The sequence below is a fragment of the Miniopterus schreibersii genome (assembly GCF_964146895.1).
Source record: "Miniopterus schreibersii genome assembly, chromosome: 2".
NCBI lineage: Eukaryota > Metazoa > Chordata > Mammalia > Chiroptera > Miniopteridae > Miniopterus > Miniopterus schreibersii.
In genome coordinates this window covers 53,705,650-53,730,254 of record NC_138102.1, presented here as the reverse complement: position 1 = coordinate 53,730,254, position 24,605 = coordinate 53,705,650, and the positions used below count along the sequence as shown (strand labels likewise).

Below are 24,605 nucleotides of genomic sequence, written 5' to 3'. Positions count from 1 at the left end.
CATTGCTGAAATCAAGCCAAACTATACTGGTGGCATTTTTCCAATTTCAAGAATGTGAAAAATATGTTTGACATGATTTCTTCTTAAAAAATACATTTGAATTTTTTTTTTTACATATATCTTTATGGGTTTCAGAGAAGAGTAAGGGAGAGATAGAGATAGAAACATCAATGATGAGAGAGTCATTGATTGTCTGCCTCCTGCATGCCCCTGACTGGGGATTGAGCCTGCAACCCAGGCATGTGCCCTGACCAGGAATTGAACCGTGATCTCCTAGATCCTAGGTCAATGCTCAACCGCTGAGCCATGCCTGGCTGGGCACATTTAAATTTATATGAATATTAATACTCTTTCTAAATACCAACCTAAATATGGCAATTCATCTTTTCTGGTATTTAATTTTACATTTTCCTCTTTCGAAAAGTTAGAGAATTGTTCTTTGACAGAACAAGTTTTGAACAATTCTCTTTTCTTTGTCCCCGGCTAACTTATCTTAATGTAATTCAAAATTAAAAAAACTCCTATTAGAGCCACACTGATTCCTTTTGGATATATTTCTCATTTCTGGTTCATTTATATGATGCACAATTTACCCAGTCAGATCACTCCATAGGAACTCTCATTTATTTTGAACAAAAGTAACTGTTTTGCTGTTCGCAGCACTATGAAAAATCAGCTGTTCTAAGTTCACCCCTCCACTACTATGTCTAGCTTTTCTTCCTTTACATTTATAAACTTCAATAAAAATTTCATTTCTCTCCAGGTTGCCACCATGTTGACATCACCAAGCAGTTCTTCCTTCTTATTCAAAACCTAATCAGAGCATCAGTTTCACCTCATTACTTCCTTTTCCATCTGGCAAAAAAATAAACTGTAGCTAGTCAGAGGTTTACCAGATGCCCTAACACTATAATATTTTAGTTTATGATTTTAATAGTTTACACATTATTTCATTGATATCTGTAATAACATGGTAAAACACATGTCACCACAAGTTTGGTTTACTTTTTAAGTGTTTCCCATTTTGAAGTCCATAGTTTGCTCTTTATTCTGATATAAAGATATTCTTGAAAGTACTTAGAGGCAACTGCTGGAGGGTGTGTGTGTCTAGACTGGTGGTCCTAAATACATTCTTAAAGTGATACTTTGTCCTCATGCCTATTTGGTCATTCAGCTTTATGATATCCATAATGCCAGAACATTTGCCTTCAGAGATCCAATGAGATTTAAGTAGAGAAAAATAGAAGGTTAGAGTGGCAAATAGTAAATTAGTGTAAAGGAATGATCATTGAGAAAATCTAAACTTAGCTACAATGACGAGTTCCCTCTAAACCTTACCATCTCTTTGTCCTTTAAGTGTACTTTTTTTTTTTAAACTCTTTGTAGCAGTCACAATCCTTCCATTCTCCAGACTTCTTTTCACTCATGTCAATAGACTTAAAACTTCCTGGTCACCTTCATACTAAAGGTAGGTTCTTTAAGGAATGGAGGAATCATATTTAGCATTTTTCACAATATATAAATAAGAATAAAATGTTATACTAGATACAATTAGTTGTTGCTCTCATCCATTGCTGCTGCTTACTTATATCTTCCTGAAACACAGGGGCTAGTACTTCAACCTCTCTTATGTTAAAGTTCTAGATTCTGCCAATGAGATAGTCATGCAAGCATTAGAAGTTAGACGGAGGTCATCGTGCTGGTGTGGCTACTAACAACAATATTCAACACTGCAGGGTCAGGTTGCTAGTTTGCTTGAGAGGCAGTTGTGTCCACTGCAGCAACAGCACCAGCTTCACAATCTCTGCTTCACAGTTATGGTGATGCGTCCTGAAATCAATGGAAGAAAGGCAAACCGACTGCCATCCCTCTTTCTCTCTTCAATGTATTACATAAACATCTGATTCACTATATTAAATTCCTGTCTGCTTGAAACTCCAGTCCAATTTGTAGAGTGTTTCCTGTAGGATACTCTGATATAACTGTTGGAAGGTTGGATAAGAGATAACGGGAATATAGATAAGAAATGTAAAGGGGAGGAGTAAAGTGCAGTTACACATCACCAAGCATAAGCATTCTAGGTTCAACATGGTGTAAATGGAGTGCCACAGTCCTACACTCACCTCTCACATCCTCTCACTCTCCCTGTCTCAAACTACATGCAGCTTCCTTACATTCTTGACCCTTTTGGGCCCTTCACACATTCTGTTACCTATAAACAGTGGTACATAATTCACTCTCAATCATTTTTCCCCCACTCTTAACTTTTTCCTAACTCCTAGAGATTTTTTAAGGTGCACTTCAGACATACCCTCTTCCTGGGAGCTATCCCTACGCCAATAAGGAGCTTTCTTCTGGAATCCCATAATATATTGTGTCCATCCAACTTTTCCACTTATCATGCTATATTAAAATTATCTGTCCATGTTGTGTCTCTCTTTGAAGACTGTGAGTTCCTTGCTGTGTGGGACCACAGTCAATGAATATTTGCCAAATGAGAGAATGATGTATTTTTCATCGCTCCATCGTCTGAAGAGAATAATCACGGCAGTTAAAAAAAAAATATCCCCCATTTGCTACAATGGAAGCTTTCTGTAAGGTTCAGTTTTCAGAGGGAATGAGGGAAAAGTCATAGAATTGATCACATTAATCATGAGTCAAAGTAAGATTTCCTAAGGAAAGTTTTGTTTGTTCCTGTTTACGTGCTTAGGTCCTGCACCCTCTAGAAAAGGAAGTGATTCTGACACATCCTACTCACAGTGAATGATGAGATTTTTAGTTTGAATTTTCATTTATTGCAGCCTTTCATACTGCAAATATATTTTGAAAATTCACCTACACACTGTATAAACTGACTTAGTGGCTGAGGTTTCTTATTTAGGTTTTCAAATCCCTTTCAATATGACATATATAAACACAAAAAAGAAACAAAAAAAGCAAACTATGAGTTTTGTTCAGTGTTCTGAACTCTCAAGTGTTTGCAGTCAGTCAATTTATGAATTACCAAGACTCCTCAGTGTCACTGTCCAAGATAGAACAGGGAATGGGGGTCAAACTCCACTGATGAGAAGAAGAGTAGATCTGAGAGCACCCAGGAAGACACTGGCCATTACTGGATCAGGAGCTCTTGATTAGTGCAGACTTTGGTTTCTTGTTCATTTGGCCAGAATCCTTTCTGACTGATCAGACAAATAGTTTCAATTCCTCACTTGGCTATGATACACTTTAAGTGGGTATGGAAGTGATAAGTGGGTAAAGAAAGGAAGGAATTAGTGAATGAAAAAATTAGGAATAATCTGATAATTTTTTTAAATGCTCTGGAAAATATAGTCAAGCTTTTTAGGAGTGGAGGGCCCAAGGCTCAGGTTCTCTTGTTGGAAATGAGACAGAGAAGAAATAAATGGAACTTCATGAGAGTGGAACTTTTTATTTCCTTCATTGCTATACCCCCAATACCTGGAATTTTGTTGAATAAATGAGTGAAATGAGGCTGGTGCTGTCAGGTGCATCTCTATCCTATTTTCTTATTTCTCTCCTGATTATCTCCTTTGGTCACTGAATTGACGACTGCATCCACCAAGAATTTTCATTATGTCAGATTTGTGTGTCTGTGTGCATGTATGTACATGTGTATGTGTGTAATGACAAATGTAAGTTGAATCACATTAAAACTCAAAGGTGAAAAACTAATCATATAATTTTGCCACAAAACATTCTAATGGATTCAGCAACTGATGTAAATGAATGATTTTATTAGCTTTCGCCATTTGATAATAGCCTGTTAAACGACCTAATCAATGATCAATTTGACCTGTTTTGCTCTCTTCTCGGCTTCCCTGATAAGTGAGAATTTCAATCAGTGGTCAGAGAAATCACTTTAGTTGATTAAACCTCTAAAAATAAACAGAAGGGAGAATAAACCTAAACATAAAATGAGTCAAGTGAATCATCTGTCAGATGCTGAGAGGAAAGGCTTCCTGACAAGTTTTATTAAATATAGTCTGAGACTTCTATCATTTCATCATTAGCCTAATTTTATATACAGAACAATTCTCAAAAGACTATTTGTCAAAATTTTTTTGCTTAATTTTGGTGTGGTTGTTGTATTTTTACTGCTTAGAGACAGCATATATCTTATTTACAACACAGATTATTCAAATAAGGCTCTGACCAAAATTATATTTTGTAATCAAAGACTGATAAATGAGATATTAAACTGCCACTTTATTATTATTTCTTTATGTCTATATTTGTTTTTTGTGGATTTTTCTGAAAATTAGACACTCTTTTGCTCAGCCTGAACTCCTCGATGGACTATTTCATTTAAAAAAAAATAATAATAGAGGAAGCAGAGTGTGTTCTGCTCCAGGTAAAAATACATAAAATGAAAAGAATTAATATACGGTTTTCAGAGGAAAAAAAAAAAAGTAGAGCGATGAAATATCAGTAATACAGGATGGGGCAAAAGTAGGTTATATACAATAATTAATAATAAAATAATTAATAATGATACAAGAATAAACTCTATTTTGCATACTCAAAACAGTAAACCTACTTTTGCCCTGCCCTGTATATATCAATGTTTCAAACTATCTAAAAAAAATCACATTGATGATGTATTCAAAAGCCCTACTATAGTGATCTAAATTAAGAAGGCACTCAGAATTTATAATGTGAATAGCATACATATGACACCACTCAAAAAAGGCATTGAAGCAAATAACTTATTAAAAATGCAAATTAACACAAGTGAACTCTGTGAGAAAAAGGAAGTCACCGAACCAAAGGGTACTACGGCAGTGGAAAAGTCAAGGTTGGGGACTGCTCAAGGGGAGAATTCTGGTGAGGTCAGAGTCGCCCCCAGAGCTGTGGACTACTTATTAAGGAAGTAGCAGATCTGAATTTCTATTACTAGGCCTTGCTCACACTGTGATGATTTCAGATAAGGTATTTATAAATTGTCTGAATAGTTGACCTTGGGATTATTTTGTGGACACTAGACACTATTGCTTTTTATGAGGAAAACAGGCGGTTCTATAAACGTAAATCATTCGGATTATCAAAAGAGAAAATAAGGGAGAGATCCCCTGTGAAACATTTCATGCCTGTTCAATAAGTTTAAGCAATTATGTACTACAGTAAATTAGAATATATTGTAAATCAATTAGTCAATCTTACTAGAGGATGTATAGTCATATAAAATAAATGATGCCCTTCTTTAAAATAAAATTTAGTGCTGATAAATTCAGTTATTTAAGAAAATGTAACTTTAGCAATATCAGTCAATTTTGAATTATAATCCTCTCAATGATGGGCTTTTATTTTCTTTAGCACAGAGTACTGACTTTACACCAAAGGGAAGAAAGTACTTGTACAGGCTTGGGAAGCAGACAGGCACACTGTGTCACATACCACACACCAACCTGACAAATGGCCTACCTTGAGGTAAATTGTTATCTGCTACCAGTTTAAGACAATGGAACTAAGAAATGATTATAAGGTGACCAAGGTTTTTTTTATTTTTTGAGAAGGAAAGACTTCAAACAGAGGTGTGATGTAATCTGATTTATGTTTCAAAAGATCATTTTGACTGTGAAAAGGATAATGGACTCTGTGGAAGAATAAGAACTTTGTACAGGCTGCAAGGTGAATCCAAACAACTGAGAAAGCCAACTAGGCACTTTATTTTTATTTTTTAAAAATATGTCTTTTTTTTATTTCAGAGAGAGAAAGGGAGAGAGAAAGAGAGAGAAAGAGAGAGAGAGAGAAACATCAATAATGAGAGTCATTGATCAGCTGCCTCCTGCACGCCCCTTGCTGGGGATCAAGGCTGTAACCCGGGCATGTACCCTGACCAGGAATCAAACCCCGATCTCCTGGATCCTAGGTCGATGCTCAACCACTGAGCCATGCGGGCTGGGCCCAACAAGGCACTTTAAATCAGAGGATCGACCTGTATCCTCCAGGTTTTGTGATGTTAGAAACTACTTAGTGAATACTTCATTGCCTTTCATCTTTTTATTTCTGCTAATGCTATTTCTTCTGCCCAAAATATCATTTCTTTTTGTCACTGCTTGTTCTTAAGAGCCAGCTCAAATTTTACTGTTGGATAAAGCCTACCTCTATGACCCTGGGGTCATCAATGTTTTTTCCTGCTACTCTCTACTGCAACATTTTGAATGTGAACCAAACTTGGTAAACACAAGAAAAGAGAGCAAAAGGTATATAAGTAGTGAGACATTGTAGACAATTACTATATATAACTCTATGCTAATAAATGTTAAAATCTTCATAATAGAAAGCAAATACCAGATATTAAAGTAAAACTATAATACTTAAAACACAGAAAGAAAATGTTTTAAAGAGGAGGTATATAAAAGTTTTCCACCCTTCAGATCAATCCCACAAAGACATTAACAATCCCACAAAGATATTAACAAAAGCAACAAGCAAACTATTCAAAGCAGTAGATAGTCATGGAGCTAACACAACCTCTGTAACAGGGGTCTGGTAAGCAGGAACCCCCAGGCCAAGCCCAACATGACAAGTCTTGTAAATTGTAAGCAAGGAACACAGCCACACCCACTCATTTTCATATTGTCTGGGGCTGCATTTTGCAGGAAAATAGCAAAGTGGAACCACTACAGCAGACTATATGGTTCAAAAGGCTGGCATAGTCTAAAATGTTTACTATTGGTCCTTTATAGGAAAAAAAATTTGCTGATTCCTAGTCCATCTCACTTCACCAGAAATTCCTTAACTACCAGGCGTTCTCAAATAAATCATGTTCCTTCAGTTCTCGATGTTCAGGCAAATCTTTCTGCCGGCTAAGCCCATTACTCCTTTAAAGACTCAATTCGGGCCATCTCTCTAACAAAAGGACCCTTCCTGTCCAGAGTGCAAAAAGAGTCCTCCTCTCAGGTCTACATGAACTCGTGCATATCTGGAACTTCTCACATGTCTCTCTGGATTTCAATTATTCATATCTTTGCCACCCCAATTAAGTATCAGATCACTAAGAAGAGGAAATGTTTTGTGCACTTTGCATTTCTTCTCCAAATGAACACATAATAAACTTGTCAACCTACATAGTTGGCATTAGAAGCAGACTAAGAAAGAGTTAAATAAGTCAAAAGGAAATTAAAATTTAGTTCATTGCCTCATCCTACAAGTTAGCAAGGTAAATTGTTCACATGCCATAAGTTTAGGGGGAAAGTTCATAAAGGATTATTCCTATGTATGTGTAGGGTCTTTGGTCCCTGTGAGGAATTGCTTCCAACCTGTGGTGAGGTTTCCTGTCACTTCCAGCTGCTTCCAGATGCCTCTAGTCATGACTCACCCATTCCTTCCTAATTTGCTACTTCAAAACTACTTTTAGAGCTGGAACACAGAACAAACATGTGGTAAAACTGGTGTCTAAAATTAGAATAAATCAGCTTCTAAGGTCCTGTGGGATTTTTCTTTCACAGGTGCATGAACAGGGCTGCTCTTCCAAAGATAATTTTTCCAAATTCCAGATTCTTAGCTGTGTTCTAAATGGGTGTTTTTCTTGAATCAGAAACTTAGTATAATTAACTGAACTATTATGGAAAACTACACCCTGATCTGTTTGAAGAAAAAATATCTATAAAAACCTTCTGCCTTTAAAAGAATAAAATTGATATTAGCAAACAGATGTTATGTTAAAAAATAATTTTTCAAAAATCACCCAATTTTAAGCAAGCCTGATCCCTTAAAATGTTAAAATAGATTTCATGTGCCTACTGACAATCATTAATTCCTGAACATGCTCTCTAGAGATAATAAAAGTCAAATTTCAGGAGTCACTGTCAAGTGAAAATTAAACAGTAATTAAGGGTACACAGTTTTGGAAAGGTAAATTAGAGAAAATTATTCTATTTTTATAACTCATATCAAAATGATTTACAAATTATTATAAATCATTAAAAAAAGCAAACTATGCTCTTTATCTATGCTGTTTCTAGACAGAGCTAAAGAGTACCCACTGTATACAAGGCCTAATTGATACTAACAAACTTAAAACAATTCTCCATACTGGCTTTCCCATTCCAAATTCACTAATAGCTTTAGAAATCTGGTCCTAGTCCTAGCACAAAGTCATGAATTTTCTTCTTCCATATTTTACTCATAGTGCTAATGGAGGGGTGAAATTAAATCTAACTCTATTAACATGGCATTATGTTATCTATGACATTAACACAATTTATTATAAAATAAAATCAGGTAACCAGGTATTTTACATCAGTACAAGTTGAAATAAACAACTTGATTTGTGACTTTGTCTAAAAAGTGTGTAGAAATTTAAAACTAGGAGCTTGTGGAAAGTCTTGTTGGCTCACTTAACCTCGCCTTCACTACATTTTAAAAGGCAAAGTGAGAGGGTGTTCAGCTTGGTAATGACAGCAGCAGCTTAATATTCTTCTCTTTTATCGTTGGCCTTTTTGATTCCTGCTGCCTACATGTCCATCACAGGCATTAGAAATACTGACCCCTGCAGACAAACCCTGAAGTTTAAAAACTCCTGTTCTCTCAACCTGGCTGGGTAGCTTAGTTGGTTAGAGCATCATCCCTATACACAAAGGTTGTGGGTTCAATCCCTGGTTGGGGCAGTAGAATCAACCAATGAAAGCAAAAAATAAGTGGAACAACGAATTGATGATTTTCTCTCTCTCTCTCCCTCTCTCACTCTCTCTCTCTCTCTCTCTCTCCCCTTTCTTCTCTCTCCAATCAATAAAAAAAAATGCTTAAAAACTCCTGTTCTTTAGTATAAGAAAGGGATACCCTTTTCGGAGTTTTTAGAGTTATATTTTTTCCAGTTATATTTAAATATGATTGACATATAACACTGCATTAGCTTTAGTTGAACAACATAATGATTTGCTATATGTATATTTGTGAAATGATCACCACAATAAGGTTAGTTAACATACATCACCACACATAGATACAATATTTTTTTCTTGTGATAACTTTTAAAATCTACTCTCTTCACAACTTTCAAATATACAATACAGTATTGTTAACCACAGTCACCATGCTGTACATCACATCCTCAGACTTATTCACCTAATAACCAGAAGTGTGTACATGTGACTGCCTTCATCCTTTACCCGCCTCCCGCCCCTGCCTCTGGCAACCACTAATCTGTTCTTTGTTTCTATGATTCAGTTTTTTAAGATCCACATATAAGTCACATAAGTGATATCATAAAGTATTTGTCATTCTCTGATTTATTTCATTTAGCATAAAGCCCTGAAGCTCCATTCATGTGGTTGCAAATGGCAGGATTTCTTTTTTTATATGACTGAATAATATTCTGATATTGTAATATGTATATATAACATTTTCTCAGAACTATATCTTCCTAAACAATTTATGGCAATTTGTTTACTTTCATCGAAGTTATGGTCAAACAGAATATACTGACATAAAGAGAGAATCAGAATATACTAAAATAGAGAAACAGGTTAATATGTAGATTTTAATTTATTATGTTAAATATATATGGTTTTAAGAATTAAATAATTCTAAATTTCAAAACAAGTAAATAAATTTAATGAAATACAGAATATTTGTAAAATTACTAGTAAATAATACTTTTGTTTTGCAAATAGTCTGTATGAGAAATGTCAAGTGTAAAACATTACAGAATATAAATTTTTGTTTTTCTGACATAAGGATATTTAAGTAATCAGCTTCCATCAGCCCATATTTTACTGTTAAAAATTGATCTAAGTAAAAATTACAATATTTGAACTGTTAGAGCCAACACCAATGCTCTAATGCTTTGTTATTTTGTCTGATAATCATTTTGAAAGAACTGCAAACATTTCCAACCAGAACCAGTATAAATTAATATACATTAAATAAGTTCATCATTTACATACTATAAAGCAAATTATGGAGGAAGAAAAATATCAGGATCAAGTACAGACTGGTTTAGGGAACTATTTCATGCTCAGACAAACAATAGTTAAGTCAGGAGTCATGCTTAATCTGTATTTTTCTTTTCATGCCATTGTTACATTAGTGTCTTTGTAAAATGCCTTCTGTGAAATAAAAAAGTCACCCCTGATTACAAAATTTATTAATCCAGTAATTGTAAGAATGCCTGCTAAAATAAGAATACCTTCTCCAAACAATTACCATGGCTAGCATCAACATTACATTGCCTCCAGTCCCTTACACATTCTAAAGTTTGTCATTCGCCATTAAGTAAGGCAAAGGACTATGCCTTATTACATATCTTTTTGTTAATAATCAATTTACTGAGAACTGCAGTAAATTCATTAAAACTAAAAGTTATTTGCATGTGATTCTATCAAAGTCTCTCTTTGATGAAAAAGATGAAGCATCTGTTCCTATCATACAAGCCTTAAATGTGTGGCTTAATACTCTAGACAGATAAATTGAAATGCCCTTGCCAAACTGGTAACTTGCCTCACATACACAGAATGACTTTCAGCTGGGAAGACTACATGGTCGTATAGTTAGAATTTATTTTTATTTTTGTAAATTGGAGAGATGTGACAGGGAAGGGCATCATAAGATCAAGCACAAAAGGAGAGTAGAGAGAGGATATTGCTGGCCTGAAATGGATTCAGCAGCAGTAACACAGTAGTTAATGTAATTCAATATAACCTGCAATCTATTTAACATCTAATTATTTGCAAAGCTGTGGGTAGGGCACTCCAGGGAAAAACAAACATACACCCATCTTTAACTACCAGGAGCTTATAACCCCTGTGGTATGAAAACAGGCATGTAAACAGTAAATTCAATTATAAGGCGCAATATAACAAAACATAGGACATTTGTCTCTAATAGATAGTTGATAAACTCATATTTTAACAAAGTGTTATTTATTTGTTAGAAAAGTGAAATTTAGGGCATGTGCTATATGAAAATGTGTAAGATAAACCACATTCCTGTTCTACATTGAGTGGCTGTTCTACTCTAAAGGACAAACTCTGCTAAAATAGAGTGGGAGCCACCTTAATTACAAATGCAGGACTCCTGGACAAAGCATCAGCCTTTCTAGAGCATAACCTGCACCTAAATTAATACCATTAAAAAAACACAACAAAGTCTTTTTTGGGCACTCTGTTAAAACTTTAACTCCCCTACTTGGTTTTTTAAAGGTCTACAGAACAAAATCTCAGTTTACCTGTCAATCTCATTTCTCAAAAGAACACAGAACTCTCTTTTCATGTGGAAAATGAGGATATTAACAGTAGCTACCCTTCTAAAGAGGGTTAAATGTGTTGATATGTCTAAAATACAACTGTATCTGGATTCTTCTCTTCTCCCAGCTGGAGGGCATGTCAATACCTTCTTGGGGATCTGAATCCTCCTCTTCTTCAGTCTTGTGTAAGTACACCGACTGAAGAAATTTTTACCAGACGACGGAAACCCTTATAATCACTTCCTTCAGTGTCCTTGACCTCCCATAGATGTCACTACTCAAAATAATCTAACACTTACAGTCAATAAAAGAAAAAACCTGTGATAATCACTTTCATTGTCTTCAAAACCAGAGTAGATGTCTCCACTTCCTCAACTCCTCTGGACCACTCCAAACATGCTTTTTCTTTACTACTCTACCTGGCAGTATCCCCTTTAGATCAGGGACACAGGACCCAGTGCCTTCAGGGGTTCTACTCTGGTCTTCCTCTGGCCATATCCCTCCCCAAAGGGAGAGGAGTCTGTCAGGCCAAGAGAGGGTGAGGCCACTTGGAGCTGCACTTGCCTTCTGGAACACTAGTCAAAGCACTTTCAGTGACATTACCAATATTTGCACTATGGTAGCCATTAGCTCCATGTGCCTATTATACATATGAAATATAACTAGTGTGACTAATACATTTTTTAAATTTTATAATTTGAATTACTGTGTTTTTAAACTTAAATAGCCACATGGAATTATGGCCACAATCTTGGCCACTGAGAATTCTCTTATCTAGACCACCGATGATCTCCTTGCTGCCAACACATTACTGACATCTTTATTTTTATCTTCTTTGATGTTTCCATAACATTCAACACTGCTGAGCAATCACTTCATTAAGTACTGGCTTCTTTTGACATCTGGGGTACCACACCTTCCCGGTTTTCTGCATAATGTCCCTGGCAATCTTCTTAGTCTCCTGTGCTGACTCCACTTAGAGTGCTCAAACTCTCATAAATGAGAACTTATAACTAAATTTCCAAACACATCACATATTGGTTTACATATTTATCTCTAATATCACAAACCTACTCCTAGTCACCACCACCTAGTCTTGACTATTAAAGAAGCCTCCAGACCTGTCTTCCTGCATCCATGCTTGCTCTCACCACCACTCCTGCGCTGCAACTGTTGATCCAATGAAGCAGCTGTGCTTTTAAACAGGTGGAAATGGAAGGGTGCACTGACAGTGATCATTTGAATCAAGACTTGAAAGAAGAGAGGGAGAAGCAAGCTGTGCAGATAGCAAAAGAGAAGTCTAACGAGGGAAACAAGCAAGGGCCTTAAGTTATGAATAAAAAATATATTTTATTCTTCTTAGGGAAACGGAAAGATGTTGAGATGCTTCATGTTTGGAAGAGAAACCTGCCATGTGGAGAATGGGTTGAAGGGGGGGAGGATGGAAATTGGAGTAGCATGTCAGGAGCTACTAGTGCAGTTGTGTGAACACACAGGGAGGTGGAGATGAATTCAGGTAAAAGGCTTATTTAGAAGTTATGGATTTGCTGTGGAGGGTGAAAGAATGAAGGGCATCAAAGACAATGCCTGTGATTTTAGCTTGAGAAACTCAATCAAGGTTGATGCTATCTACTGAAATAGGAAAGGCACACTAAAGAAATGGGCCCTTTAGATGGATGGTAGTGGTGGGGGTTTTGCAGGGACATCACAAAGGTAGGTTCCAAAAAGGGATAAAGGTCACCAGGTAGCAATCTATGGAAGTGCTATAAAGATGAAAGTCTTTGAAATTCTATCATCTATATGCCATTTATCCACAATATGCCACTGATATTTTGGATATGGGAGGTTTGCCATCCTTACGAGATAATTCAGTAGAGAGGTCAGTTTTATACATGGGCTTAGACACAGAATCTTTCTGATATTCTTCAGTTACCTTCTAGGACATCCTTTAATTGTGCATAAAACTTGTGCTCAGTGATGGAAAATCTGCTCAGTACTGACCAAATGACAAAACGAACTAATGGATATGGCACACAGCAAGGGCCACAGCCATATCGCAAGAAACAAATATCAGAAAAACAAAACATATGAGAGAAACAAATCAACTGGGTATTTTAAAATACCAAAATGTTAAAACAAAAACATGACAAAGTATAATTTTTGTTAGTGTATATAGTTAGATCAAAACCACTGACTCACTAGCTCTGATCACCCTCACTCACACAGTTGATCACCATTTATCTTCAAAAGTAGAACCTGGTGATATATGTACTACTTAGGAAGTATACCTGCCCAATTTTAATCTAGACAGTCTAATCTAGATATACTGTCTAAAGCCATCCATAAACACTATAAATAATGTAAGAAAATTAAAGATAGCAAAGCTAATAAAAGGTAGCTTTATTTTCTAAAAAGGTTCATTTTGATCAAATTGTTTGCTTAAAAAAAAAACTATTCCTATTCATCTATTCATCTAAAAGACCTTTAAAAGCTTTTTAAGTGCCAAACAAACTGAAGTTAACCAAGTTTTATTACCATTAAAAAGTAAATTCTGAAATAGCATTCTCAAGCAAACCAAAATAAAGGATTGCATAAGAAGTGAACAAAATTCATAATAATGATAGACTTTTGTAAATGTTTTATTTAGAATAAAAGAAATACTGATTATCAATCATATTTAAATATCTAATAAGAATCTAATTTTTAGATAAAAATGATTTAGACTTAACTTTAGGTTACCTCTTGATATTTTTATTATACAAGTTTTGTTAAATCGCGAAGACTGTTTTTCAACTCTGAAGGCTTTTGGTGGGGAAATCAGATCTTGCTGCTATTGGAAACACTAAAGACCACTCTCAGCATGCATAATTCTACCCTTCCTTGTTTCACTGAAACTTTTATCAGTAGAATAGATTTTCTTCATCTTTCAGGTGTGTTAGTTAAAAAGAGAAGGTTATTGTGCTTCAATTTCTTAAAAGCAATATGGTAATTGCCCCCCACTTTTCCCCAAAATAAGAATAGAAATGAGATATGCACATATCCTGTAGGAACTGTCAAGACACCACTATTCAACAGAAAGTAAATGTGTTGATGCTTTATGAACCTTTCTTACAAGAATGAAATGTCATTTGAAAACTAAAATATGTTGTCAGATTTTAGGGGACTTGAGAGTACTAAAAACTTCATTCATTGCTGTTTGCCATGCTTTTTGCACTCTTCCTTTATTTTCAAAAAGCTTAACTATGGAGGCTCCCTGCCTTTAGGAAAGGCACTTAGAAAATATGGCCAATTACAAAGAAACCTGAACTAAAAATTCAAGAACTGTGTTCATATAAATCTCCTGCAGGATAGTCACCACATTGAAAATGTAAGCTAATGGGCTTTTACAGATTATTGCAGATCCAGACTGATTTATTTAGACTTGCCAGAATCTTTTCATATCATGAGTCTTTTCATTATTGCTTCTGATGAAAGCCAAATGAAAGTGTATGCACTGTCCCCTAGATTTAGAAGGAAGTCGAGGGTTGGGTAGAGGCACAGAATGCCACAAGACAGGCAGAAGCTACATATATACATGCTTATGTATATATGTGTATATGTATGAATGTGTGTTTACATATGTATTTGTATATGTGTATGTACACGTGTGTGTACACATTTGTATATGTACACACACATATACAAATACATACATTAGAGGCAAATTTCCGTTTTATCTCTCTCCATATTTCCTTTACAGTGACTTATGGCATTAGGAGTCTAAAGTTCAAATTACACAAAGGAGCAGTGATACTAATGTCTTTGAACACCTGGGAAGGCACACAGGCAGTATAATTCCTCTTAACGTCTGCAATGCGGGAGTCATGATGTTCACGAAGAAACTGAAATCTGAGCTTAACTTTCTTTTAATTTCCCACCATATAAACTTAGAATCCAAGCAATTACTCTTTGTTTTTTTCAATATCCAAGTACTATGATTTTAATGGTTGATTGATAAGCATATCTTTAGAAAACCCAATGAAAGACGTGTGGTTTAAATTAAAAAACTCAAAGAGTTTATTCATTTTTCCTAGGTATCTCCCATGTATAATAAGGTATATATGTTCAGGAACTTGTTTTTTCTTGTTAAAAAATATAAACACATTTAAAATTTAAGTTTTAAAAGACTATCTTTCAGCTACAAGAACCCAAGAGTATCATTAAGTTTCTGAGGCATTTTATATATTTATATGTTAAAAAAATAAAAATAAAAAAATCTAGAAAAGTTGGACCAAGAACAAAATAATTTTTAAAAATATCTAAACGTCACTGTTTCTACTTTTGTTTAAACTATTGTAAGATAAAAGGAATTATAAATATAATCACTTTTTCAAAAAGTAGGTTGTGAGGGAAACATTCTAATACAAAATAGATTTTGTGTTTTTTTAAATAAAAAAGTAAAGAATTGATTAGAACAGTGAATCTCTAGTCCTACTTTTTACAAGATTTCCTCTAAGTAATGGTTTATGGGACTAAATTAAGAATATAATTATGACATAAGTTGATTTATCAGACATACATTGACATTAAATATATCTGAAGCAGAGAACACACAAGCACTATGCCATAGTGGGATAGTATCTAGTCTTATTTGTAGTTTATTATCAGATAAATAATGATCAATTTCCTTTGACTCATTCCCAAACACTAAACGGTATTCTTTATCTTCTGCCTCATGTAAGTATCAAGAGTCAGAGACTTTACAAATCTCACTTTGGGTTGTAATTCAAAAATTACCAAAAAAAATGGCTCTTTCTATCAAGCAATGAGAAGTTAATCTTATAAAATTTCTATTTGTTTGCTTAAATTTCTGACTATAACCCTAAATACTCTTTCCACAAAAACAGGGGGAAAAATTCAGTTGATATCAGGATTTTCCCATACTTGAAAATTAACTCTTTTAATCCCATTAAGAGTATTTTTAAAAATCGCTTTACAGGCCCTGGCTGGGTAACTCAGATGATTAGAATGCCTTCCCGATACGCCAAGGTTACGGGTTCGATTCCTAGTCAGGGTCCACACAAGAATCAACCAATGAATGCATAAATAAGTGGAATGACACTTGTTTCTCTCTTCTTTCCTCTCTCTAAAAATCACTCAATAACATTTTTTAAAAAATCACTTTACATACTTTTAAGTGGAGTTGTTCTTGTTTAATTTTAGACAATGATTATGGAAGGTTTTAATTTTCTAGTGAAAGCATTAAAAATTAATGGACACTGACTTTAATAGATGGTAATCATGTATAATCTAATAATTTTAATTTTTAATTTTAATTTTCTACTGAAAGCTCTAATAAATTAATGGACACTAATTTTAATAGATTTTAACAATGTACAACCTAATGGTCTGTCCTAAAGAAAGAATTCAAAGGACACTAGTTATTTCACACTTTTAAAGACAATGCAAATGTTGAAGATGAAAATAAGCTACAATAAAATGCACATCTTTTTGAAAGTGCTCAGAAATCTTACAAATATCTCAAAGAATTTGCATTCCAACTTTTTAGCTGAAATTCCAAAATATGCAATGCATTTTCCTGGGCTATTCCAACACTTCTTTTCAAATGAATAAATAAAAGAAGTATAAGGATAAAAACAAAAATATTTCCAATACAAAGCTGAACGCAGCAAACATTGTGCTAGGACATTCCACTTTTTTAAGAGATCTGCACATATATTCAAATACATTTTCATGCATACAGGTAAGTTAGGAAAGACCACAAGAATAAACTTGGTCAAAAGATTTACATTTTTATATTAAAAATCAAATGTTACTTAAAATATATTTTCATATATTTCAGAAAATGTAGATTGCCTCTCACACTGTTGCTATATAAGGATAACAATCCCACTTGTGTAGAATGACCTAGAATAAGAACCATCTCCTCTCCTCTGAAGAGCTGAATACATTAAAGTTGGGGCAAATAAAGGTCAATTCTTCAATAATTTTTTGTATGAAAACATGCAGTAGCTGAATTACTTCTGCCTTAAAAATGAAACTTAAAATTGAAATGAAGGTCCAGAAATAGTTTTCCAGAACCATGGGGAATGATGAGTTCTAGACAAGTACACTTTTGAAATAATTATAATCAAAGCTGGTTTTAGGAGAAGATATTTTTAAGATAATTATGCATCTCCACGCATTCTTAATAAAAAAAAATATATTATAGTCTTTTCCTGGGCAGGGCTTACCTGTATACATCAACTTTTGTCTTCTAAAGATGTAGTTGCTGTTGAACATGTAGGGATAAGGAACACAGAAATTAGTAAACTCTATACTTTTCTACAACATTTATTTCTGAAAAAGTTTCTCTTGCTAGCTTGCATTTTTGGATCATTTATCTCTTTCTTATGAGCAAGGCAGAGTAATCATGTACAAACTCCTAAACAATTGTAATATGATTATCTTCCAACAAAAAGTCAAAATATTGAATTAAATTAAAATATTAAATCAAAAGCCAAAGTAATAATTTCCCATGTAGTCACCAACCTTCTAGAATATGATTTCCTCATTAATGCTATGTATGGCCCATTTCTCAACAGCATTTGTTCACAATATGTAATTCTGTGTTAATGCAAGAAGCCTGTGGCAAGAATTTATCTTATGGCCCAGTTTGTTGTTTTAATGGTATTAGCTTATGAATTCAAACACTTTAGCTTTGGATATTTTATAAAGCCTTATTTGAAAATTTACAAATTGTGCCTCATCAGAAATCTCTTCTGAACTATTTTATAATCTAACTACTACTCTGGCATAACCCCTAACAATAATGGGGCAACAATGGAAGGCAAAGAGAACTATTAGGAAATAGTGATCTCACTTCTTCAGGATGAACTCAGGCTCCTTACAACAGTAGAATAACAGTATTCCTATTCCCAAGTAATAAAACTGATTTTGGCTTCCAGTGAAGATTTTAGAAGACGCCAGAATCAAATGCCCACATACATATTCAGGTGTATTTGAAAGCTGTATAAATTTCATAGCCGCTAAGGGTTTTATCTACTCTAGCAGATGTTTATATAAAATAGAAACATTATAAAACTATGGCAACAAACCCCACAAAATAGTCAAACTCTTCTTATTTTATTTAAAGTCATCTGCTAAGATAGAAGCCATTGCCCCAAACCAATGCCCAGTGAGTGAAGGCCCGGGGTGGGGCAGGGGTGGGGAGGATGGGGGGAAAGGGGGGAAAATGTGAGGACATGTTGTAATACTGTCAAAAATAAATAAAATAAAATAATAAAATAAAATAAGATAAAAATAAAAATAAATCTGACAAATACACCAGGCTATATCCATATAACAGAGTACTATGCAGCTATTAAAATAGATGGCATAGCATTGTGGATCGCTGGAGAGAGATGTCTAAGTTATTCTCTCTAGTAAAAAAAGGTACAAGTCAGTACACATGCAAGATGCAATCTGCATATTCTTTTTTTAATCCTCACTGGAAGATAGGTATGCTTATTGATGAGAGAGAGAGAGGGGGGGGAGGGGGGGAGGGGGGGGAGGGAGGGAGGGAGGGGAGAGTAGAGATCGGTTGCCTTCTGAACGCGCCTCGATTAGAGATCAAATCTGCCACCTAGGTATGAGCCCTGACTGGGAATTGAACCTGCAACCTTTCGGTGTACGGGACGACATTCCAATCAACTGAGCCACCCGGCCAGGGCTGCATATTCTTAATATACGCACAGAATACTGTGAGGTTACAATGCACCATCTATCCTGGTTACACTTGTGTGGATGGAGGTGAGTGGGGTGAAGCCACTACTTTTTAAGCACAATCTTCATTGAAGTAATACTCTGTTTTTGTTAAAATAAAAAAACAAAGATCATTGAAATCAACCACTTTTGCTGGCAAAGTAAATGTGTTCATATAATACATTGTGTTCAGAAGAGAGAGGTTTGAAAGTAAAAACAAAATCACTAGCTGTTTCCCCTTTTGCTGATTGCGTGTCTGCCCCAAAGCTGACTTCCTAAGATCTTTTGTGAAAAGGCACTCTGGATACCCATGACCCACACCTCTGCATTTCTCTCCCAATTAGCACTGGGTCAGAGAGGGAGGTACCTTCCAATCTCTATTCTAATAACTAAGCACAATCCATGTGATTTAATTTAATTATGTGTATGGTGCAGATCTTTTCATTAGCTTTAGCTGACTGAATATCTGAAAATAATTTGACCAGTTAATTTTCCCTCAGCTTCATTGTTTTAGAGTGCATTTAATCAACAATATTGAGTGTTTGCTACATTCCAGATATTGTTCTATATAGACTTTCAAACATAAATAAAGCATAACACAATAGTGTATTTCTGTAAATCAGGGTCCAGTCAGAAACAGGTGCCATTATGGATATGTTAACAAGAAATTTAATATGGGTGACCACAGAGCTGACAAGCCAAAAGGGGGATGGTGAAGTCACCCAGATTAGCAAAACAAAAAGCCAAAAAGCCACTCTTATCCCTAGGACTGGAAAGACAATGGGAGAAAATGATGCCATAAGAATCCAGGGCTGGCTCAATCTAAAGGGAGCTAGAACCACAGCAAGGGCTACCTTAGGAGCCGGGTAACAAGAGCCACAAACACTGCAGAAAAATCTGCCCAAGTAAGAGATGGATATAGAGATGGAGATGGAGACAGAGATATAGACAAGAGAGAAAAGAGCCCCGGTTTCTCCCCTCTAACCTTCCTAGCTGTCTGCCAAAACCTCCCACTGGCTGAACTTTCTGAGAAGTCAGTGAGCAAGGGTACTCCGAAAACAGTTTGCAAGAGGATGGGTAATGCAAAGAGACAAGGAGACTTCGGTAATGAATAATTAACACTTAAACTTCTCAAAATCTATAAAACTGTTTTCACTTTCCAGATGTCTAACACACACACACACACACACACACACACAAGCACACAAGCACGCATGGGATCTAAGAGACTCACTTGACCTCCCCTCCCTATCTCCTTTTTCTTTCTTTTAAAATTTATCTTTAGGTTAGTTCATTAGAAGTTGCTGCCATAAATGCCATTATACTTTTAACTTAATTATTAATGAAGCACAGACGTGCTATTTACTTCAGCACATTTACTCAAGTCAAGTCATTTAATTCTAACCACATATTTTTCTAATTTGAGGCATTCAATCAGAGTCTCTCCAAATAATAAAATTTTTATCTAAGTTTATATAGTGCTACTCTTTTTCTTTGTGTTCCATGTACACTACTGAGTAGATTTGCTAAAACAATAACAACTATGATTGTGCTAGCAGGTTGGTTGTTTATTTTCTGATTTTGACAGAAATGCTCTTGTTTTTTTCCCCATTAAATATACTGTTGACAACTGGTTAGAAGAAATATCTGTTCCAGTATTAATTGTAACTATTCCGATACCTATTCCTATGTTTCGGTATTTTTATAGAGAATGGCTGTTGAATCCTATCAAATGTCAGAGTCTATTGAGAGGATTACAGAGTAATAGTTTTCTTTATTTAACAATGGGTTTCCTTTTTATTCATTCTTCTATCTCCTTTTCCTCTTAATCTTCCTACATTTCTTGGCTTATATCCAAAACGTCCTGGCATTATTATAAAGGCAGCCAACAAAAGCATTTCTTTCTTCATGGTTACTTCCCTGCGTATGAACCACACGATCACAGCCTAAGCAGTGTCCGTGGTTCTTCGACATTTCTTCACTAGTTTCATCACTGCTGGGTAACCCAAAGCTGCCTCTTTGCTGCCAAATCCTTGTTTTTATTCAGTTTCCAGATTCTAGATGGCTGAGATTAGTTAAAGCCTCACTAACGACTGTATCACAAAGGAATTCATTTTTATAGGTCCCCGAACTGCCAGAGAACTTAGACCACTTTTGCTCTCATTATAAAGTGAAAACAAGAATCAAACTGCCCAAAACCCAAAGAGTTAAGCAATTTTTCCAATGGCAAGCAAGAGTGTGTAGTCATCTTAGGCCAAGATCTCAGTCTGCCAACCAGGTAATATCTGTCACATGCCAAAATTTTTCTCTTGTCCATTTAGTCTGGGTAATGGAACTTTTTCCATATGAAATTATATTTAAGACCTGAAACATTAGGAAAGGAAATTAGTTGCTTTAATCTACGCAAGCCATCCTAATATCTTCATAGTGGCTGGTTAGTAATGCTGACATTGAAGGGCAAGATTACTGAGTGAATGATTAGCCATGTTTCCAAGGGTGGATGCAGTACCTAGGGCACGGGAGGAATGTTAGGGGTACACCAGGGAGAACGAAGGATGGGGAACCATAAACACTGCCCTAACTGGAATGGAGGAAATGGACAGTAAGATACTTTGAAATCAAGTTAAAGTCTTGCTGCCCTAGATCAGAAGTTTGATCATAATGAGTAGGTCAAAGGTAAATTACCACAGGATTCTGTAAGTGGGAAGAATACAAAGTGCCCACAACAGAGGATGAGTTTTTGAGGAATAATATCCGAAGCACAGTTACTATCACAGTTATTTACTGTAAGGCAAGGCATGTAAGGATTGTGCTTCCTTTATGTTCATTATAAGTCAGAGAGCAGGTTATATTGAATAAATATAGTTCCCAATTAACTGATTTAAATCTTTGGATAAGAAATAGTTTCTGATGAAATCAAAGTGTCACACTGAGAAATATATATATTTTTCAAAAGCAATGCAAATGTGTGGGAAGGAAATTAATACTTCCTGAAAGTCTATGTGCCAAGCAATATGCTGAGGGTGAAGGTTGAACCCTGCTACAGAGACTGGGAGTCTCCAACTCTTTGACCAAGACATTATTAAAAGCTGACAGTAAAAGTGGTATATTCAGCTTAATCTATGAAGGAGTAGTTTGTATAAAAAGCATTATAGTAGTATATACTAGACCTTATTTGAGCTTTCATCTCCATATAATTCACTTCTTCCTCGAAGCATTTTAAATCTAGTAAGATTTTTTTCTGAATCCAGACTCTCTTCTCTTCACATTAGTAATTTCCTTCACATTTCGCTCATTACCTTAAAACCTAAGAATTCTTTTTGTTCGGGGAGATTCATTAAATCCATATATATGGGCCCTAAATGATGGACTCCCGTTCTCTCCCGCTATAAGAAAATGGCTAATGGTTGGTTCCCTCTAAGAGAATAACAGAGCACAGCATCTATAATAGTGAAGACTTTCACTTTACAAGTTCTGTGTTTTAACATGTAAAAAAACTCTAAACTCATAATACAGAATGTTCTGTTCCTGGGCAAAGGCTTTTATCATATTTCATATCTAGTATCTAAAGGCAACAGGCTGCAGAACTCAAGGTTACTTTTAGATCTGGCATGTCTGTCTTTGACACGGTAGCCACGATTAAGTACACTCACAGTGAGGCTCGAAGTGTGTTTCCTACGGCAAAATTACCTTAAAAGTTCTGAGTTATGGTGGAAGGAGGGATATCAAATTTAGAGCACATTAACAACATTTGATAAATCCTTTTTAGGGGTGTGGGTGGGAGGGAACTGCCTCAAATGGAAGGTGACTTTACTAACCCAAACCCTGGAATATGCCAGTAAGAATATTCTTATTTTGAATGAGAAAGAGCTTTGGTAATGAATTCAACTCTCCCAGCACAGTCTGTCTTTGAAGGCCAGGTGTCTCCTCAGAGCTCAAATGTCTATTCTACATCTTCACATTTATGGTCCTTGGGCACTTCATGTAAAACTAAATCTATCATCTTCCTCCTGACCAGGCCTCCCTCCCTCCCGTGTTCTCCATTGCAGTTTACACCAACATCAAATTACCTGGCATCCCAGGACAGACCTTTGTGCCTCCTTCTGGACTCCTGTTTTTCCTCTCCTTCAACCCCCCACATGCCACTGGTCCTCAGATGCTGACTACTTCACACCCCAACCTACTCTCTAAGCTATCTATTTCAATCCACATCATCTACACCACCCTGTCCTAGGCACCATCATATCCCACCTGGATTACTGCAGCAGCTGTTTAACTAACCTCCCTGCTTTCTCCTTGCCTTCTGCAATCTATTATCTCCCAACACACCAGCAAACACTCTAAAATACAAATCTCATGATGCCGTGCCTCGAGTTAAAATGTTTCACTAGTTCTCTGATTTTCTTAGGATAATTTTTGAAACCCTCCTAGTAAAATGGTTTTCGTTTATGTCTCTACAATCATCCTCGCCCTACAAGTTCTGGCCATTCTAGACTTTCAGTTCTTCAAGGTTCCACGTTCTCTCTTCACCCCTGGCCCTTGTAAAGATGGTTAACCCTGCCAGGGAACACTCCTCTCTTGCTCCTGCCACCTGCCCGACTCCTACTTCTCCTTTGGACATCTGCTTAGATTTCATTTCCTCCAGGAGACGTGACCTCTAAAATCTGGGTTAAGCAGCCCTCTTTAATGTATGTTTCCTATGAAAGCATTTTTCTCCCTTTTAATAAAACCCTTTCTTCCCTTTTGTGTAATCTGGCTTGACACACAATAAACTCCTAAAAACTTTTCAAAGAGTAAATTAACTTGTGTTAAAAAGTGATCATCAGGCGAATAATATGCAGATACAAAGAGCAGCAATAGATATTTTCTATTCCCTTCCTTCTTCCTCTCTCTTTGTTAAAGAAAACCTTATTATGGGACACTTGTAGGATGCTTTCTACTGGACTTAGGAGAGAATCACCGAGTCGTGTGTCCTCTGCCTGGGCTGCCAGGGTAGGGACGGGGCAGGAATTTGGTACTTTCTTTAACCAAAGGTATATGGCTGGAGAACAACAGAATCAATCAAGTTTTATATCTCAAACCTTGACTGGACATGCACTTAGGCAATCCACTTACTGGTTATCCTTCTACCTATCCAAGGATGGAGAAAAAGAAATTAGGCACCAACAAATCACAGAAGGTGGAGGCATGAGTGTACAGCCTACATTCCACCTTTTGGTATTACGATATGTGAGAGTCCCACGGTTTAAGGGACATTACAGAAGGAAGCTGAGCTTGTACCTCAAAAAAGTTACCCCGCCGTGCACGCCAACAGCAGCAGGAGGAAGCCAGGGAATGTGCTTCTGACGGCAACAGCTGGTGGTGCAGTAAAGGTCATGCTAGTATCACACAGTGTGGTGGCCCGGGGGACCCCCAGCCAGGGGCACCCTGCCCAGAGAGGGTACTAGAGGCTGTGGCATCGGCAGGCTAGCGGGAAACACGGTTGCCCTGCTTTGGGAGGTCTTCTGAGGAGGTGGAATCAAACGGATCACCACCTGCGTGCAGCGAAGAACCAGACCAAGCCCGATGAGACTGTAGAACGTCTCTCACGCCAGCCTTATCTCCCCTCCTCCCTGCCACTCCCACCTTTGACAAAAAGGGGAAGAAAATGACCCAG

The 24,605-nt window shown here is 36.1% G+C and overlaps 1 protein-coding gene across 12 annotated transcripts in view; it reads right to left on the bottom strand.

Annotated features, from left to right (window-relative positions):
* KLF12 (KLF transcription factor 12) overlaps positions 1 to 24,605 on the bottom strand; it is a 389,105-nt gene that overhangs the window by 155,670 nt on the left and 208,830 nt on the right. The window contains exon 3 of one of the 12 annotated variants that reach the window (XM_081127129.1): positions 17,440 to 17,477. The exons of 10 other annotated variants lie outside the window; for them this stretch is intronic. Coding sequence is in view for 1 of the 2 variants with exons in the window: in XM_081127128.1 (XP_080983254.1) it covers positions 1,339 to 1,341 (3 nt within the window). In the remaining variant the exon portion in view is untranslated. Of the gene's footprint in view, positions 1 to 1,338; positions 1,414 to 17,439; positions 17,478 to 24,605 lie in introns of those variants that run through there. One more of the 12 variants, XM_081127128.1, reaches the window with a different exon arrangement.